The 21,634-nt window shown below is 33.7% G+C and overlaps 1 protein-coding gene across 3 annotated transcripts in view; it reads right to left on the minus strand.

Annotated features, from left to right (window-relative positions):
• PCDH17 (protocadherin 17) overlaps positions 1-21,634 on the minus strand; it is a 98,856-nt gene that overhangs the window by 43,215 nt on the left and 34,007 nt on the right. For 2 of the 3 annotated variants that reach the window (XM_027590511.2, XM_035726791.1), the window contains 2 exons: positions 19,589-19,647; positions 19,283-19,455 (listed from right to left, as the gene is read on the minus strand). In XM_027590511.2, coding sequence (XP_027446312.1) covers positions 19,283-19,455; positions 19,589-19,647 — 232 coding nt within the window. The remainder of the gene's footprint in view (positions 1-19,282; positions 19,456-19,588; positions 19,648-21,634) is intronic. The other variant, XR_003519257.2, reaches the window with a different exon arrangement.

The raw sequence follows: 21,634 nt of genomic DNA on the forward strand, positions 1-21,634 counted from the left end.
AACAAAACAAAAACAAATCTTGTATTAAAGAGAGATCAGCCTATATATAATAGTCACTAGCCTTGCTTTTTTTCTCACCAAAAAATAAAACAAAATAAAAAATGCATTAGTATGTGCTGATTAGTTTAAAATAGTTTTTTATACTTGCTATACACAAACACAATTTTCCCTAAAGAATATTTAAATGCACTAACAATCCAAGGAGAAAAGCCCATGACCTCTAAAAATTTCAGAGAAAATGGATTGGAGATGGGAGATGATTGTATTAAGCTTTTTTTCAGCAGAGAAAAAATTTCCAAAGATGTTTGTAGTATGCATTGCAGTATGGGTAATCTGAATGAGCAGTCAACCTCTACACGGTTTATCCTGACCAAAATACTCTCACAGGATTCCAACCACCTCGCAAATATTGTATATGGGAAAAAATAAATCTATCATGTTCCAGGACTTCACACCCCTGAGGGAGCTCCCTCCTCAGTGTCAGCCTTAGACAACAATGACAGTGAGATTTGAGAGAACAGTTCATCACAAGAGAGTTTGTGGTATCTGTCCCCTTGTGGGACAAAAATCCATTATCATTTTCTGGTACCCATGGCAAGTTGGTGGTCAAATATATACATCTTTATTTATTTTAATCACGAAATTATAAGTCACACTTTACTGAATCCAATGAAAAGCACCGTACAAATCAACAATGAACATGAGTTCACTCTCTCCCACCCAGAGAACTATTTCATAGCTATGCTTTTGATGATGCAATGTTAGATTTTTTTTTTTAATGAAAGGTGGTTTCTTTAATAAGAATGACCCTAAAGAGCTGGTCACATCTATAAAATGAAAATTTAACTCCAATTGAGATTGTGTTTAATCTAATAGCTATTTCTAATTTGAACATTTCAAATTGCCTACAAAAACGTTCTTAGGAAAATCCATTGACATCAAGGGGACTGTTCCACACAATGGGAACAAATTCAGCTCTCTCTCTCTCTCGTTATTGGTGTTTTGTGGGTCACTTTCAAATTTGATAATTTCAACCATTTACACTTCTTTAAAAGTTTCAGAAGTAATTTATTTTGCACTTGTGAGATATGGAACATAAAATTACTTTTAATAATCAAAAGTAGAAATGTAAATGAGAATAAAATAAAAATTAACTACCTAAAATTTCATTTTATCAAATGAATTTGGAGTTGTAGCCGTGTGCCATTTTTAGACTTCTATTAAAACTATTAATTAATATTCTGAATACATATTAGAGATTACTGATTAAGTGGTAGTCTGGCAGCTAGAAATTTTCCTATTTTACTCCCAATTCTTAGTTTATGCATTGAGAGTATGACTCACTGTGCACTTATGAGAAAATATTAATATTTCAAATAAGAATACAATAATCATCATTACAAAGATTGTGAAACAAACCACAGTGACATTCTAGAGGTTTCTCTAGACTGTCCAAGAAGTTTCAAATTATTTAAACACAGGACATTCCTGGAGGAAATAATTAAATTTTCATTTAGCCTTGGGAACTCAAATATATCTTCTTTTACCCTATGTAACAGCAACTGTAGTTTCTATGTCTAAAATTGTATGTTACTTTCCTATTCTATATCCAGTTTATTATGTTATAAATCTCTTTTCGAAATCACCCAGACTGTGTTTCTCTGATAGACTTCATGTCCAATAAATTGCCAAATATTGTTAATTGCTTTATCTGTACTGTGTCCAATCTTTGTTCTTCCTTCACACTGACCACCATATGAATTCTGGTCTTTATCATTTTGCATGAAAGTACTGAACCCAACTGTTCTCCTCGATGCCGCCTTTCCCTTTTTATAGTTTGTGCAGTCAAGGGAAATTTTCCCTATGTAGCTGCATTACTTTTGGTATGCTCCCACCCACATATTTTTAATGGCTTCCTACAGATCATTAAAAATGCCCAAATTCTTAGGTTAACATCTAACGTTCTGCACAATTTTGTCTCCTCAATTTTTTCTACCAGAGTTAATAATGTTTTAAACAAATTTTAAAATTTCAGAATCATTTTAGATTTACAGAAAAATTGCTAATACAGAGAGTTCCATGTACCTCACACCTAACCGGCCCTATTATTAACATGTTATATTGATATAGTTCATTTGTCACAATTAATGAACCAATATTGATGCATTATTGTTAACTTAAGTCCATATTATATTAAATCTCCTTAGTTTTCACTGTTATGTGCCTATTTTGTTCAGGAATTCCATGCAAGATACTGTTCCTCAATATTTTTATCTACAGGAAAGAGATGAAAATTCCATCCTACAGTTTTCACAGCGTCAGAGAAGATAAACTTTTATACCTCCCAATTTTTTAAAGTCAACTGTCATATATTTGTTGATTTCACATGGTAGATCTAAGGTGTGTTTTTCAGATTTGTATGCTTCAATAACAAAAAGTCAAACTAGATGTTGTTCCAAGAGCTTTGATTGGCATAGACATTTACTGGGGTAAACTACCAGAGATCAGTACTTAGGTTTGTTTTGTGTATGATTTTATTCCTTAGTGTCTATACAGTGTCTGGCACAAATAAATGTTGAATCATCTACTGCAAACTATATTTGAGAAGATAAAAAGGAATGTATTCCACTTTGAAATATCACCAATGCTTTATACATCAGTATAATTATAACTAGTAGATTTTCTTACCTTTTCCAATATTTTTAACAGATATTGCACATTAAGAGCACAAACATAATTTTAAGGGAATACTTATAGCACCAAGGGAACAAACTACTTTTAGTCTCCTCAAATAAATTAGACATACTAATTACTATCTGTAATATCTATTCATCATTGAAGATTTCAATAAGGATTTATACGGCAACATACTATTGGCTCAATTTGAATTTCAGTTGTCTTAGAATCAAAGCAAAATAGAAATCTGACGTCTCTTTAAAGTAATTTGTGATGTAGATAGGTCCCCCCGGATAGAATTAATGACTGTGCTGCATTATTTAAGTGAATTTGAGTAGTTTAACACTATTGAGCTGATATCAGAGAAAGATTGGTTACATCTGAAGAAAATGAGAGCATATCACTGAAACATTGATAGTATTAATAAATGTATCCAGAGTGTTTAAATGAACTGATGACATGTGAGTAATACATATACTGAAATGAATGTACATATTTATATTCACTAACACCATAGTTCCAAAAAAACAAATTAGTGTTTTTGCAAGCTCTGTTTATAAAACATATTGCTCATAATCTAAAACAAATAACTTTCCTTATAGCTTTTACAAAGCTGTTTCTTTCACTTTTCAACATTCAAAAAATCTGTAAATGATCATTAATAAAATATTGTCATGTGAACATAAAAATTATTAGATTGTTAATGGGTTTTCAATACTCCTATGCTAGTAAATCTATGTGAAAATGCATTATTATATATTGTTTAAACATTTTGTAATTTCAAGGAAAAGTGTGTAGTAACCTGGCAGAATTTCCAGGCACAATTACAATATATTTCAGAAGTTTATGATACTCTGATGGATGTAGGCTAAGTGTAATTTAAAAAGCTTTGCCATTCAAATTTTGAAGATAAATAATATATATATGTAAATTCACAGATTTTCCATATATATATGTGTGGGTATAAAACACGAAAATTAGTTTAGCAATCAAACATATAGAAAATCAAAATATCTAAAATAAATCTAGGAGATGTATTTTCTAAACTCTGAAGTTCTATGTAGCCTAGTTTTTAAAAATCTCAATATTTTATAGAAGGAAAGAGAAGTAGAAATAGTATTAGTATCCTCAGTAAAATGCAAGGAAGAAATCCGGAAAACTCTGGCCTCTAGAGGGTTGTTTCTTTAATCCTTACTATTTTAAATATATGTTCTTATTAAAGTGTAAACTCAAGAGGATTTCACATCATGTTCTGGAGAGGTACACTTACACTTCTCTTTGGAAACTCTTCAATATAGGAGTACTTTCCTGCTCTTCCTTTTCTTAGTGTTGTCTATTACTCCTTCTGACAAATCTTTCATTTTCACCATTATTTTCCCCACTCCTCTTTCACTTTAAATAGACTTATCTAATTATTGAGGTTTTTTTTTTTTTTTAAATCAGTACATGGATATGGCTAACTGTATCACTATTTCTCACAAATAAATGATACCACTTTCCTGGGTATTCAAACCTAATGATTTTATTGCAAATATGGCTTCTGGGTCTAGTAATAGGAAGGACCACTTCTGTGCTCTATGGAATCTTGACCTGACTCATCTAAGGTTCAAGATAAGTGTTCATTTTACTAATTTGTCTCCTGTGTTTCCTAGTGACAATTCGCTTCACTCTTTTCCTGAACATGTCAGTTTATCCATATGCTCTAATTTTTGTATATACTTTAGAGTCCAATATTAGTAACAGACACCCAAACGATAACTCAAATTTATCCACCTTTCCCTCAATTTTACAGAATAATCTGAAAGTCTGCAGTCAGATATTTCAAGTGGAGCATCGTATACTTCAATTTTTCTTGTATTCATTCCTATTGCACCATTTGCTTTCTCTGCACATTGCTTTAGCCAGCAAATACTATTCAATAACCCAACAATATCATTATGACCTGGTGGAAGTTTTTAATTTTGAAAACTTGATGACCCTTGGCACCCTCACGACTCCCTCTTATTTTCAATATCATCTAGACTAGTAAGAACTTCATTACTTCTCACATGGGCAATTGCTACTGTGAGATGATGAACAGACCCATGAAATTGTAATCCAATAGCCTAGGCTAAAATTTTGGTTCGGCCACATAAAAGCTTGATGGCCTTGGACTGGTTATTTCCTGTATTCGAAATGGAAAAGGCAATTATATGTTATAAAAAAGGCAATTGTATATTATGAAATTATCTTGTAACTATCTTATAAAATTATTCAAAACTGTGTATTGTAAATGAGATAATTTAAGTAAATGTGTATAATTCTGCTCTTTGAAGTCATTAAATGTTTGCTGGATCTGTTTCTATCTGCAACAGAACTGGCTTCCCTAAAGATTAATTCAGTATCATGTCATTTACCAGATCAAGATTCTTTAATATTTACCCTGTAACTTCAAGTTCTTTAAAATCTTCTCCTTAATCTTGTTTTAATCCTCCGTACCCTTTTCTTTTCTTTTCTTTTCTTCTTTTTTTTGGTAAATAAACATTGGGGATATATTGAGAACACATCAAAAATAAGAGAAGTCTCCTTCCCAACACAGAGCTGGCAGACTACTGAGGGAGACAAATTAGCACAAAGAAAGTCTCAGCACCAGAAGTCGCTTTCTTGAGAAATGAAAGAAGAAACTGAAAGAAGACCTCCCAGGCTGTTGTATAGTAAGCTAGCCGGAGAGTGACACAATGGGCAAGGTTTATAGACAAAGGTTAAAAGGGTAGTTTTTTTGTTTGTTTTTTGTTTTGTTTTGTTTTTCCTAGTACTAGGTACAACCCACTGCAGGGTTGTAATTGGAGGAGGAGTGCAAGGATCAAATTTACATCTCACGGAGATCACTGTCTTGCTAAAGGATGGTAGTTAGCTACAGGACAACAAAAGAAGCAGGTGAGCACCTGCCTGGGAGGGTGTTCTGAGAAAGGGAGGCAGTCTGGGCAGGGGAAATTCACTGGAAGGAGGGGAGCTAGGGGAACTAAAGAAATTTCAAGTAGAATTGGGAGGTGTAACAACAGGACTTAGTGACACCTACTGGGATGCTGCAGAGAAAGAAAATGAGTCCCTTTACCTGTTTCTGACTAGGGTGAGTAGATAGATGATGAGAGCCTTTACTGAGATTAGAAGGCTGTTGGCTGGACAGAGATTATGAAAGTAGATAGAAAATATTGATAGGTTTGGAATGGAGGGGAAAAAATGAGGTAAATGGAATTTATTCAAGCTTTTTTGCTCTGTTTTAATTGTGCAAAACCTTTGATCAAATACCTAGAGAACTGTGAAATATCTTACTACATAGGGACTACAGTGTCTTATAAATTGTTGATCATTAATAAAGTGGAATTAAATTTGTGTGTGTAATTTCAATATCTCTGAGTCGTCTGTCATAGTTCTAAAAGTAACCCGGATGCTAGAGCTTCATCCATGCAGCATAACTGCCTTGGGAATTCTTCTTTGCACATGATTATTGAAGACTAAATAAGCAGAATGGACTAGAGTGGAAACGGCACAGACAAGCCATCAGACAGAGCTGCTACACTGCTAAGGGTCTCAACTGTGGGCAAGTTCCTACAGTTCTCTGATGCATAAGTTTATTTATTGCTTGCCATTAGGACAAATTTTTTTAGAAGTGCTTGGTGCAGGAGCACCTGGGAGGCTCAGTCGGTTAAGCATTGGACTTTTGATTTCAGCCCTGTTCATCATCTCAGGGTTGTGAGATCTAGCCCGTGTGGGGCTCAGTGCTGGGCTGTGGAGCCTGCTTAAGATCCTCTCTTTCCCTCTCTCTCTGCCCCTCCCCCCGCTCTCTCTTTCTATCTCTTAAAAAAAAAAAAGTGCTTGGTGCAGTGCTTGCCATATATAGGTGTTCCATAAGTTTTTCCTTCTTTTTAATTCCTTATTACTAGTAGCTGATCTTTTGTTATCTGAAAAGTTCACACAAATATCTATAATCTTTTAATAGTTTTGTTAGGATTTATATTTAAGATAGGGTTGCCAGCTCTGCTGTAAAACAAAAGGGAAAGGGCAAAATCAACTTTGTTTACCATCAACAAATATAAATAGGCAGTACTTTGAATTGAGTAATCTTCCTTTTGAATTATATTGCTCAGAATGATTTCAATGAAATTTTGTGGGCACAGCAATTAAATTGCATGGCATGATATATAAAAACTAGGAAGTATTAAACATGCCCCTGCCTTTTTGAAATGTGATGATTGATCGGTTTGGCCCTTGGGCTCCTTTCATTTCCAACTCTCCTCTGGTCTATTGTTAATTGATCACTCTAAAACAAAAACGTGATCAGTTAACTCCACTCAGAGTTTTCAACTGCCTGCAGAATATGATTCAAACTCATTAGTATGGCATTCGAGGTCTTTCAAAATCTGACCCTAACCTATTCATCTGGTCCAATTTCTTTCCATTATAACTCTACACCCCATATTCCAATAAGAATATTTCTACTTTTTTTTTTGGCCATGCCTGGAGTTTGCTATAATTTCCCACATCTCTAAATCTTTGATCATGTTATTATCCCAGCTTCAAATATTTAATTCACCCTATATCTTGTAGTCCTACTCCACTTTCAAGACCTTTTTAAAAGCACATCTAATATTATTCCCTACTTATTTCTCAGCGGAATTAATTTTATTTTTACACAACATTGTTTTTAACTACTGGACTTATAGCTAGATGGATGGAGGATTGAAATTTTCAAAGACTAAACACCTTGAAGGTAGAGTGTCATATGTGTGAGTGCTAAAATAATATTTATTGAATTAATGTATTCATGTTTTAATTAATGGTTATAAAATCTGCTCCTGAGCAACAGTCACAATACAACTCTATGAGTTAAAAAAAAATATATATGTTATCAGATAGATTTCCTTAAGATTCAATCTATTATCTATTGTTTTCCAACAGTGTGGAGCAACGTTTATGTACATCACAAAGTCATTCTGCATGTATTAAAATTTTCTAAAGTTTTCTTGCCAACATTCTCTTAAATATCTTAAAAAATGTAACTTTGTAAGGGCAAAAGATCATATGTCTATATAAAGGAAATTATGTAATAAACACAGTAATTAATATTAGGCAGGAAATGACTCAGGGCAAAAACAAAACAAAATAATTTCATCCTTCAATATGAATTTTCAAAACCTTAAAGAAAACAAAATCCAGGGCAGACAAATCAATCTCCATGAAATATGTATTTTGTTTCAAAATATACCCTGTATCAGAATTGTGGGGGTGCATTTGTTATCTGCAAATTCTGAAAGTATTACTAACAAGGAGCTTATGAAGTGGTTAAACATTTTCATGTTCCCAGATTACTTTTTAGCTTCCCAAAGTAAATATTTATCACATTAAAACTATTACAGGGGTGATAAACTATTTTTTTCTATATTTGGTCTGAAGCAAGACCCCAATTGCACATTTCTCTTATGATTTAATAGGAAACTGGATTAAATAATTTCTCTGGGTGGTAGATAATAATTTTTTCATTATGTTACTACTTGAATCATCATCAGTATAACTGGTTGTCAAGAATGTAAGGGAGCAAAAGCCCCAACATACAAATTAAGTACAAGTCTACAATTCCTTGTCCATGATTTAGAAATCCAAAACTATTTCAGATCTAGAAATGGTGGTTACTCATATGGTGGTAAAAACTGACTTGAACTGACATGAACTATTTATGGTTTTCATTTTGTCCATTTTGTATAAATATTCAGACTTCTTTACTACAAAATTTAATGTGTTTGATTGTGAGTATTGCCATCGATTCCAGTTATATAATATCTGATTTATGTATTACATCACCTTTCCAGAACCTGAAAAATTCTTAACTCTGGAAACCATCTTGTTCTAAGAATTTTAAGCATACACAACAAAAAATCAGCTTTCAAAAATTTATTCAAGCTATGAGACTAGAAAGTACAGGAGGAGCAAATTTGAATATGTTAATATATTTGGCTATATAGTTATCGAATATAAATATATACATTTATTTTTTGATGTGACATATTCCTAGTTCTTGTTTTTTTAAACAATTATAAATATAAAATAACAGCTACATCTGTTTTTGACGGGTGCATACCTTGGAGTAGAGTATTTTGGTAATTTCCTGATCTCCCCTGGCTTTTCACAAAGCTGAGGTCATTTATATAATATAAATGCTTATGTGAAATAATGAGATTGATGACCTTTGCCTTGTACTTCATAGAGAAGATTGGACCCACCTATTATGAACTCCCCATAATTATTTTCCCTTTACCTCTACATTGCTGTTGATTTTTTAAAATTTATTTCTCCTTTCTTTCCTTTATACAAAAAGAGTTGATTTTACTTTAAAGCTAGCATCTCCATTACGTTCCAATGAATATCCTCTATCTAGCCCAATTCTTCAATATTTCCTTCTAATTGGATCCTCTGCCTCAGTATATTAATAATTAGTTACCCTAAATAATTAAAGCATTTTCCATTCATAATACCATCTTCCTTAGCTACTATTTTCCCTTTCTTTCCCTTATTCCATTATTTGATGGTCTTGAAATAACAGAGAAATTTCTGTCTCCCATTCCTGACCTTACTTCTTGGTCATTCTTTTTGAAATCCTTTTTTTTTTTTTCATTACTCCCTTATAACGTCTCTCATGGAAATCAAGAGTGATGTCAGTTATCAGATTCCATAGCTGTTTCTTGAGCCTCATTTTCTTGGATTTCTCTAAAGAATCAAAATGTTTGCTCTTGTCTATCTCTGGCTACTGTGGTGATATGTCTTTCCTACTTTCCCTCTCCCTTACTGACCAACTCTTTCCTGTTTTCATCGGCATTTCTTCCTTTTGTCCCTTCTCCTCTGGACACATTGGACTATTCATTATCCCCCAGATATTATATACACTTTCCATATTCCATGTATGTGTTTATGTACTTGTGTTTCTTCTACCTCTGAAAGTAAAAATCTTTTTCATCCCTTAAGTCTTAGCTCAAATTTCATCTCTTGTATGAAAACTTCATTGAATAATTATCAGTATTCTACTCCTCATTTTGAAACTCTCAGACCCTTTTATATGTACCTATTCAATAACATATTATTTTCTACATTTTATTATATTTTTGGTATATGTATTACTTCCATTACTAGACTATCAGTTCCGTGAAAATGGGGGTTTTGTGAGTTTCAAAAGAGTTCACTTGAGAATTTCATCATTCGAATATAAGCTCAATGTGAACAGGAATATTTACTTTGCTTACTGTTCAATCCTCAACACTTGGGGGAGTGCTTGGCACATACCAGAAACCCAATGAATATTTGTTGAATACAAATACAACATAACACCTAAGATATATGATGATATACATATATACATATACATATATATATGTGATGATATATAATGATACTATACAAGGTGTTACTGAATAACATTAAAAATTCAAAACATTTGATTCCAAATGAATGTTCCTTCCTTCAAAGCAAGTGAGCTCTGGAAGTTATATATTTATGCCCATGAGGCCAGGTCACATATGTGGGACTTTACCCCAAACTAGTTTGTTGAATCATAAAATAGAACTATCTCAGTATCACCCTGATTTTAACAAAAACAGTATTACCCAACTTTACTTAATGTATTGTTTTAATTTGGCTCTGAATTACATGTGGCTGGAGATGAAATCTACAATCTCTAGCTTTTAGTCACGTAAGTCACCTACAAGGTCTCTGGATTTGGGATTGCCATAGAATATACTGAACATGTTTCTTGGCAGGTGGAACAATTCATTGAACTTTCTCCCTTCCCAACTTCTAAATTCTGGAGGATTTTGTCCTGGATCTTTTCCTTACAATAATCCCAGATTCCAATCTCTTGGATTCTTTTCTCCCAATGACCTTTCTCATTGATTTACATACTTTAAGTATCATTCTATATCAATGGCTTCCAAATTGATACCTCCTAACTTCTTTGTGGACTGCCAAACTATAATTTCTAGTCACCTCTTCTGATATTCATCTAAACTCTTTTTACTTCACAAATATTTTCCCAGTCGTGACCTCATGCTGTCTTTGCCACTTTAGTAAATTGAACTCAGTCACCCAAGTCATGATGCTAAGATTCATTATGACACCATACCCTATACTACCTCACCATTTTCTACAAAGACCTGGTTAACTGAAGTTTTTTCATTTTTGTTTTTTCCTATCATCTTTGAATGGTGAAATTTCTTTAGTAAGTCAATTCCACCATACAAATAAGCATTGTTCATTTAGAAAGAATCCTGAAAGTTTCAAATATTTATGTGGTAGTTTAACATATGTGGTATAAATTACACAGAAGCGTACTTAAATAGTTCAAGTTATACTCCATCTATTTGGGTATCAAATGATTTTTTCCCTTTAGAAACTTTTATCCCAAAATCAATTTCAAATGAACGCTAAGCAATTTATTATAATCATAAAAGTAGTGTCATTTACTAAAAGGAGTTTTTAATTTTTCACTTAGTTCCATTCCTGCTAGTTCTTTACTACTCTGGGCCTCATTTTGCTTTGCCTTGGACTACTTCTCCAGCTTCCTAAGCGTATCCCTGTCTCCCCCACCGCATTGACATAAAAATAAACTCTTTAAAATGAGACTTTGAACTGTTACCTCCTGAACCTCCAATGGCTCCCGGTCAGCTGTCCCATCACGGGGCTTCTCACAACCTCTCAGTCTCATATGCCCCATTCTTAGTCTCACACCTTCCTACTCACACATATCCAACACGTTGTTTCACTTCATCTGTGTTTCTGAGAGTGTCCTGTCATCTCCCCTCCCCGAACATCACTGGGTCAGGAACGATAAACATTTTCTGAAGGAACAGTTGGCTCAAATGTCTCCTTCTCCAAGAATTTTCTTTGATCCCCCAAATCTTGTCTGGGTTTTCTTTCTCATGACTGCATGAATACTCAGGGCATATCTCTCACTGCACCAACCTCACGGTTTATATGTCAAGTTTTCTTACTACAGTGTGAGCACCTTGAGAACCCAGCCAGTGCATTAACTCATCTTTGTATCCCTGGCACAGTTGCTCATTAAAAGAAAAAATAAGTGATTAAATAAATAAGTGCACAAAAATCTCTCCTCGAGCCATCATTCCTTGGTATGCTCAGAAAATATCAGGGACCCACACTTAGGAGAAGTGTTTATCTTATGCCCAGACAAGAAATATATGCACCCTTGTGCTTGATGACAAATAACACAGTAGAGTCGATGCCTACATTTGGTATGATACATTTTTTTTGAACTTTTAGAGCTTCTATTCAATATATTTATTCAGTATATATAATATATAAACATATTAAATATTTATTCAATATATATGAAAGAATTAATCTCTGAAGCATAACTGTTTACATCTTTAGATTAATAAGTCAACAAAGTGCAATGACAAATCTGAAATACCTGCTTGGAGACACAGAGGTCTCTCTATCACGTATTATAGGAATGGCATGAAAAGTTGCAAAGAGCTCCAGACCAGCAAATTATAAACCTGGAATTAGTACTACCTCTACCTCTGATTGAAGACTCTATTAAAGTCATTGAATCTGTCTGTTTTCTTACAAAACAGGGGAATTATACTTCAGGAATCTTTCTACCCTAATGTTTTGTATATGGCTTTCAAAAGAACAGAGAACCTGCAATAGTAGAATATGTGTTTCAAGTGAAATTAATGGAAAATATTTAGAAGCTTAAGACCTATTAACATTATTTTCTCACAGTTCTTAACAGATGAACTGATAACCATTCTAGATTGTCATAGGTTACAGGCTTACTCCAATTTTCATAGAAGTGTGCATAATATTAATATAGAATTTTATTTGTAAAAGTGAAAAAAATATTGTCCTTCTAAAAAACCACTAAAGGAAAATCCTCTGGTTGTTATCAGAGTGTTTGAAAGATACAGTAATTCTGGGAAGGGTGCACCTGCCCTAAGGCAAATGAGTTCTTAAAAGTTTGGGAAATACTGTCCCAACATTCCCAAATTGGAGTGTTTTAGCAAAAGTCATTGCTGTGCTTACTAAAAGCAAGAGAATCTCAAAATCACATTGAGTCTATAGTAAATCATGCAACACTTGTTAGGGAGGCTTTACGATGAGAACAAATGTGAGGTTGATAAAATCTCTCTATTTTCATGATACCAGCTGCTGGATTCTAGAAGCAGATGTTTGCACACGACAAAAAGAGATGTCATTGAAACTTTTAAAGTTAGGTGAACTATGGGACATTTGCAAAGTTTGGTAATCAAAAATAAGCTGAAGCTGCTCACAGTTTGGGGAATATTTTATCCAGTAAAATGTAAAGCCAAATGAATTCTGCAAGTCCTAAAAGACAGCATAAGAGGGTGAAAAAGTTGATATTAAGGTGCTCTTAAAAAATGCAGTCCAATAAAAACTTATAGGGCTTGAAAATAATAATTCTTGGCGCAAATAATACAATTTCTTAAATGCCACATATCTGAATCATAAAGCAGCCATGTCTTTAAAAATTTGTAAATGATTTCTTCCTGGCATTAAATATTCAACAGTTCCTTCTCTTCCCCCCCCATATATGGCAGTAATTTTCCATTTCCTTCCTAAGATAAATTGACTATTAATAAGTTTACAGCAGCATTTCTTTAAAAATTATATTCAGAGATTGTGAGATGGCTGCTGAGGGGATGGAGGTCGCCATCATCTCTGTGTCCGTACTTACGCAGAAGCGATTTGCTCTTGCTTGTTATGGGAAGGTCTGGGAAAAGACACTGATGGATTGGAAGGGTCAGAGCTGCAGTAACCGTAGTGCAGCATAGAAAACAGAATGGAAGCTTGAGAATGAATACAAAAATACTAACCTGGTACTTTCCTATTTCAGGTCAGTTCTAGGGGAAATTGCAAGGTAGGTCAAGATTGTGTTCAGTGTCCTAATCCTATCTCAGTAACCCCGTCCCAAATCCTGGGTGTGTAGTTCCACTCCTATTTTGGTGGACAAGAGCTTTACCTTCTATTCTCCCATCTCCCTGCTACTTCTTTAAATCATTCCTTCACAGCAAAGTATAGGTTGTGGAAAGTTTTTTTTTTTTTTTTTTTTTTTTTTTTTTTTTTTTTTTTTAAGATTTTACTTATTTATTTGCCGAAGGGAGAGAAAGAGCCCACAAGTAGGGAGAGTAGCAGACAGAGGGAGAAGCAGGCTCCCCTTCCGTCTGAGCAAGGAGCCCGATGTGGGATCATGACCTGAGCCAAAGGCAGACCCTTAACTAACTGAGCCACCCAGGTGCCTGTAGGTTGTAGAAACTTTAAACTGTTTCCTTTCTGGACATAATTAGAAAAATGGTGAAACTGCAGTCATTCTGCAGTAAATTAGGGAGGGAGATTTGAAGGAGTGGGGCTCAGAGCCTCGCCAAACAAATACCACAGTCCTTTAAACTAGCCTAATCCTGCATTGAATATGGGGCCCACAAGCAAAATTCAAGCACTGACTGGAAGAAGAAGAAAAAAAAAAAAAAAGGAACAACAACAACAACAAAAATCCATTAGCTTTAGTTTTTGTAGTTTTCCATAATGTCCTCTGGGAAGAGGGAAAGCAACCCTTAAGAATGTAATTTAGTTTTTTTTTTTTTTAAGATTTTATTTATTTATTTGAGAGAGAGAGAATGAGAGAGAGAAAGCACGAGAGGGAAGAGGGTCAGAGGGAGAAGCAGACTCCCCGCTGAGCAGGGAGCCCGATGCCGAACTCGATCCCGGGACTCCAGGATCATGACCTGAGCCGAAGGCAGTCGCTTAACCAACTGAGCCACCCAGGCACCCAGAATGTAATTTAGTTTTAAAACTGAATTCACTGGAGCAAATCTGGCTTATTTGGTATTTCTATTATTCTCAACTTTCTATTGATTTTGTATTTATTAGATTTTAATCAGGGATTCCGTTGTGAAATGTTTTGAACCCAGAATGTAATTTAAGAAGTCAGATTTTTCTAGCAGAAGCGAAAGGACTGGGGAGGCACAGAATTGAATAGGAAAAAAAAAATTATAAGGCAATCAAATAAAAGGAGAAATGAGAAAGAATTTGAAAGAAGCAACTCCTTAGGATCAGAAAAGTCCTGGAATCCAGTTACAGAGGAAGGGACCAGTAGGGGTCCCCTAACAGGAGCGTTAGATTCCCTGATGGTGATCCTTCCACTGCCATGGCTAGCAAAGGCTGTCAACACTTACAATGTGCGATGCTAGTCCACTAGATTCTGGCTTCAAGAACCTGGTTTCAGTCAACTATAAAGATAGCAGAAGACATTATCTTTGAAAAATTGAGAACAGTCTTAAGCTAGCAATAAGGAGCTCAGAGAAATCATCAGAGAAATAAAGAGCTCAGAGAAATGCATCAAAAATGCATTTTGAACACTGCACATTTATTAATTGGGAATCAGTACAGACTATTGAATTTTAGGGAAGGCTTACTAAATCTTTTTAAAGAAGAAAAGGTAATTGCTAACAAGCAAAATACTTTTCCAGACTTCTGTAGTGGACAGAAATTCAGAGGTACAGGTACTTCTTTAAAGAAGTCAAAGTGGATTGCTTTACCTACCTACCTATCTACCTACCTACTTAGAATTAATATTTGACAAAGGAAGTATGGAGACAATCTAATTGACAAATAGAGAAGCAGGGCACAAAAATGCAAACAAATAGAAAGAAACTAAGTACATTCTTTGAGAATTTTTTAAATCCCAATAAGAGAAACTAAAATAACCTCTTTCTATTAGAGATTTATTAATATAAGATCCTTAAAGCTATCCCCAGTTTAGTGCCCTGTATCACCCCTTCAATTAACATCCCAAATTCCCCTATTTGCTAAAAAAACGAGTAACATATACTAGTGCTGTATATTTGGGTTGATTAAGCTGATGGGAGCAAAAAACACAATTATCAGGAATAGAACAAATGGGAAGAATCTGCGCAAAAGAGAAGAAAAAAGTAATATTTGAACTAATAATATGAAATCTCAAAGGCCTAAGTCATTTGCAGAGAAAAACCATTATTAGCACAGAAAGTTACATTGAAAATGTGAAGATTATTTTTGGAATGATTCTAATTTCTAAGTTAAAGAAAATTTTGATTTAGAAATAGAACGTTATTATTCTTAATAGAAAAAAATTAAACAAGGAAAGAAGTTAACTAAATTAATATAGAAATGTAAAATATAATATGCTACTGATTTTTTAACTGAAATGTGTTAAGCACTACTACAAATTTTTAGGAAGAGAAAAAGACTCATAAGCAGGTTTCTTTTTGTTTAGTTTTTGGTTTCTTTCTCCTAAGAGGAAATTTATTTTTGTTTCTTAGGAGATTTTTAAAGGCATTAAAAACTAGTTTTAATATTTGAAATCTGACATGAGATAATTGCTTAAATACGGCTGTCATCATCTTTCATCTGTAAAGAAAATTATTTTTTATAGGTGTGCATTGAATTAATTTGGCATTGCTTCTCATGACGCTTTTCAAATAAATTAACAGAGTGCATTGACCAAGACAATGGCTGATTGCTTCTTCAAACGTTTTAAAATTATTTCTGAGTAAACTGTTCATTACGTGAATAGTATAAAGCACTGGGTAAGGCTCTGAAGGCATGCCATTTTATTTCTAATGCTGACTTCACTACTTATAGCTATAGAATATTGAAAAAATTTCTTAATATCTACTAAATGTGAGAGTAACACTAATTACCTATTTATGAATGCAATGAAAACTAAATAGGATAATAAGTTTTAAGTACTGAATAATTCATTCAATGCATATGAGCTATTTTGATGTTCTCCCCTAAGGTTTGCATACATGAACTCAGGTTTTCACTTACTCTTCAATGTTTATTTGATATCTAGTCATAAAAATGAACAAGATTGTCTATTTGGAACAAATTCTCCCATTTGGAGACAAAGCTGTATAGAAAAGACACAAATTTTGGCTATATATAAACCTAAGGTAAAACTCCAACCTGCTGAGCAGGCTAATAAATTTCCCATAAGATCAGTTTTCTTACATGTAGGATAAAAATGATAAATATTTTAGAGTTTGCAGGTTAAATAAGCTAACATTGAAATGCAGCTAGCACTGTTCAGAGTAAATAGTAAAAAAACAGTAAATGCTAGTCTCCTCCTCCAATCTAGATAGGTAGATAGGTGTAAACATGGATACCTGAAAGAAAGGGAAGAAAGAAAGCAAGGAAGGAAAGAGAGAAGGAAGGAAGAAAGGAAAGAAGGGAAAAACATGATGGGCATAGAGATAGAAAAGATGAGAGATGGAGGCAAATGAGAGAGAATAGAGATGAGAGAGGGGAATGGGGATACAGAGAGAGAGAGACAGAGGAGAAGGAGAGAGCGATCCCTCATCTCTACCAGTTACATACAGTTTCTTGAAGGCAGGCTCCAAGTCAAATTTATTTTTGATGTTCCTAAAGAATCTAACTTCCCTCATGTATTGAAAAGATTTATGGATATTTATTAAATAAATGAATTAATAAACAGTCAAACAACCAATGAAACACTACTTTAGCTAATCCTCCAAAATCATGTTTTAAAGTAGAGGTCAGTATCTTTCCTATAATTCATAGATTATCTAAGTGTGGCTTTCAGCTTCCTAATAACTTTCCCATATTAATTAATGAGGACGTGTGGAAACTACTTGTTTTAGAGGAGACATCTGCATTAGCATTCTCACTCTGAGACTAGCAATTGTTTTATGTGTAACATTAACTAAAATATATGACAAATGTATGTTCTTCTAAGAACAACAGCCACCCTCCTAAGGTATTATTTTCTAATATCAAAATTGAAAAAACAGATTTTCAGTATAAATTACATCTTCAGACATGAATAAAACCCCTTCCTTTTTCCATAAGCGTCCTTACCCCTTCCCATCAAATACATCACTCACTTGGTTGATGAAAAAAATTTAGAGTTAATGTGAACAGCATATAAGCATTTTTTTGATTCAAAAAGTTTCTCATGAAGATATAATAAATGCAAACTATTTACTTACTCTATGCGGCTTTACAAAAAGTAGCCAATGCATTATCTGTCAATCACTTTATTACACACATAAATGAGTCTATGTTAGGTTCTGTATTCACATATCAAGATCCAACAGCCCATTATTTAAAATTTGTCTAAAAAATTAACATATTATGACATAGTCAAAACCCATCAAAATCATTTAAGTCACTTCAAGTAAACATTCAAATCTGTAGGAATTATGAATATTCCACAAGCATTCAAATACCTTTTACTGAAAATAATTTAAAATGCAATGTTGCATTGTTAAACAAAAAGTTGCTATGGTATATTTGGCAGTTATAACTTATCAAAAGAAGGCTTTTTGGGAGGCCAACCTTAAAAAAAATCCAGCATAATTATATTCAGTGCAGAAATTCAAATATATATAATACTGAACATATGTATTTATCTCTGTATTGAATTTATATGTGTGTAAACGTGTGTATTAAAATTTCAACATGATTTGAGAAATTAATAAACATGGTATCTGTTGAAGTATGTGTGATATGACAGACTGCACTACAGGCAAAACTTTATTTTCTATGAATTGTCAATCAATAAATGACTTAGAAGAATAAATGACTATGTCTCATAGTTTAAATGTAGTTTCTCATTAAAAAACTGAAATAATAAATATTAGGTATATTTAAATATCATTAGTATTTTGAAAACTAATATTAACAAATATAACATGCATTTGTAATTCTGAAATCCGGTTTATACAATAGTTCTTTTCATTTTTTATAATGAAACATAAAAACCTATTCCCAGGGTCTAAGTCTTACATGTAAGAGTTCCTTATTTCTCTTTGGGTGAATCATTAGCAAATATTTCATTGTGTTTGAAACAATAAAAACAGCAAAACTAATAAAAAGGCATATCAAACAAATAAATTGAAGATAGACTTTTAGAAAAAAAAATATATGTATTTATTAAGAAGTGTTTCTTTTTTATATCTCTATCAGGGTCAACAAGTACATGTTTATTTGACATCCATGCAGATTTAGATGTAAATCCAAAACAGGAGCCAAAACTCTGGCTTCGCTGTAATTTGACTCTTGAAAAATGACTCTGAAGCTAAAATTCATACTAAAAATAAACAAACATTGCTAAGAGCTACAAAATTCCAATCAGATTTTCATTTTACCTAAAAGTGGTGAATTTACTAAATTTAGTCTTGTAAATTAGTATATTAAGATGTGCATATCTAGCTAATACATGCCCTATTTTCCTGGTTAATAAAACACAAAATGGGAAAGGTTAGGAAATGTCCATAAAGATAAGAACAATCTAGTGACTTTGGTCAAGTTCTCTTTTTAAGAAGATTACAGACTAATATCCATGGCCTTCCTTTTTCTGTTGTTACTGAGGTATTGAATAGCTGCTTTCTGTCTGGGACAAGCGCGGGATTTGCTGTTTCTTTTGATATATTATCAATGGTCCATTCCACCGTGATAAACTGCAACTCTAATACTAATAGGTTTATAATGACTGCTTAAGCTTTACACTTTGTAAGCATTGGAAGGCTTCACTCACCTTGTTCAAGTGGTTGGCTTTTAGTTGAAGTAGTTTTCATCTTGAGTGCCTCCCTAACAGACATGTCACAGCAGGAGCCTTTGTTAGTGTCTTGGTCACTGTCAGCCTGATCACTGTCCCCGTGCCCACTGTCTCTCAGGCTGGCTCTTTCTGGGTCCTTAAACGTGGAGCTACTGAAATACATATAAAGAAAAAGAAGAGAAAGTGTTGTCTCTACGAGTTTGAATCTGAAGTGTAGTCTCTTGCAAAGCAATTTTGACACGAATGCAAATGGGGAAGCCGAGAAAGTTATTTAATAGGCCTTACCTTTGAACAAACTGCTGCCTGCTGCCCATGTAATTGGGCTCTGCGGGAAAATTGTCTGTCTGCGAAAGAGAAGGAAAAAAATACGTATAGTTGTACACTGGACAAATCTCCTGCGGAGCAACAAGATTTCCTAGTGGAAAAATGATTAATAATTCAAAAATTCCCTTAATCTTCAGATTTGTACATTTTAATTAAATTGGAAATTGCTGACATGTAATTATGTACTCAGAACAATTAAATGATTCCGGTCCACAAATTACCTGTTAAAGTAAACAATGAGCCTGTCATAACTGGCATTCTCTGTTACTACCAGGATGGATTGCACTGTCTGTGTGGTTTCATTACTTAGATATTAAGATTGAACATTTGTGGGAGGTGTGGAAAAATGACCTAATTTCTCCATATTAAAAGTGTGAATTATTTAATAATATTCATTTTTAAACATAATTACATCATCTGCTGGGATTCTATGCCCTCCTTGATGTAATATCACTTAAAGTCATCCACTCCTCAATTAAGAGATACAGGGCCTTTACTTCAAATTTTGCCAATAACAATTACAAGCATGGCACATATGGCTGAACTCATCTTTATAATTCATCCTTATCTACACTCCGAGTATGGCATTGGACTCGAACTAGACAGTGGGAAAGGTTATTACTTCTGGTTATTAAAAACAAAGTAAAATAAAAACAAGAAATAAAATGTTACTTAAAATATTGAGAGTAAAGACATTGAGAAACCAGGCTTGTTTTTGTGGTTGTTTTTACTGCTTCCAAACTGATGTGGAGGTCTGCCAAAAAGAACTGAATTCTCCTTGTATCATGGAACAGAGTCTTTTGGGAGAAAGATACTAGATCTTTCATAGATCTCCCTATACTGTACATTCATACACATCACTTCTTCTTGCAGCTGACTCAGCGACAAAGGTTCTCCTGTTTTCTGCATCACTTCATATCACACCATTGTGCTCTGAAGCAGCTACGGATTCGTACAAGATCATCCAGCACGCAAGTATCAGTGACACGGGAGCATGCAATTCATGAAGAAGAGGGCCCAAGGTAAGGCTTAATGTAGTACAATATGTGTTTTCCTTATAAATAAAGCTAATTTAAACTAACAGTACCCTTTTTTCTTCCCATGTAATAATTTAATTTTGTGGCTTTCTTAGACTATTACTGAAAAGAAAAAAAAAGATATGTTAAGAGTAATAGCTAAAAGTACTACCTAAGTTTCACCGTCTGTTAAAAGTTGGGGGACAGGAAATACCCTCATAAATTTCTTAATCTATAATCTTTTTCTGTTGTTGTTCAAATGACCTTTATCAAAGTGCAAAGATGAAGGTAAACAAGGTCAATACATTTCTCACTTCTAATCCACTTTAACTAGTAGTTGGTAGCAGACATTTTTCATTAACATGTTTTATTAGTTTTGAGATTCTGTGAAGCACCTTAATTTTTCTTTCCATAATGGCAAACTATCAATTCTTAAGGATAATGATCTTCTAGTAAAAATAATAGTGGCGGGGGCAGGGGAAGGGCGCCTGGGTGGCTTAGTTGGTTAAGTGTCAGACTTGATATCAGCTCAGGTCTTGATCTCAGGGTCGTGAGTTCAAGCCCCACACTTAAAAAATTAAATTAAATTAAATTAAATTAAATTAAATTAAATTAAATTAAATAATAGTGGGAAAAAACACTGGGGCAAAATGTTTGCAAAAGAATTTTGCCAATTTTTAAAGCTACAATTACTTAAAACTCCACATTTTAACTTAATAAAATCTGTTGAATTGGTCAAAAACATGTATGCAAACCATTATTGTTGTCAGTTAAAGACTAAGCCATGAGTATCTTAGAACAATTCAGAAAAACAGAATTCTGGGTATTAAGGAGAGAGTAAAATGTGAAGTGAAAGTGGGAACTCTAGTTTTCATAAGTGCTATTATAAGTAACCTTGTGACTTTAATGGCTTTAATTAGGTGGAGCATCACAGGATATGGATCCCTATTCAGTCAGACACAGAGAGACAGACAGGGAAACTTCCCTTCCT

The sequence above is a fragment of the Zalophus californianus genome, chromosome 3, assembly GCF_009762305.2.
Source record: "Zalophus californianus isolate mZalCal1 chromosome 3, mZalCal1.pri.v2, whole genome shotgun sequence".
NCBI lineage: Eukaryota > Metazoa > Chordata > Mammalia > Carnivora > Otariidae > Zalophus > Zalophus californianus.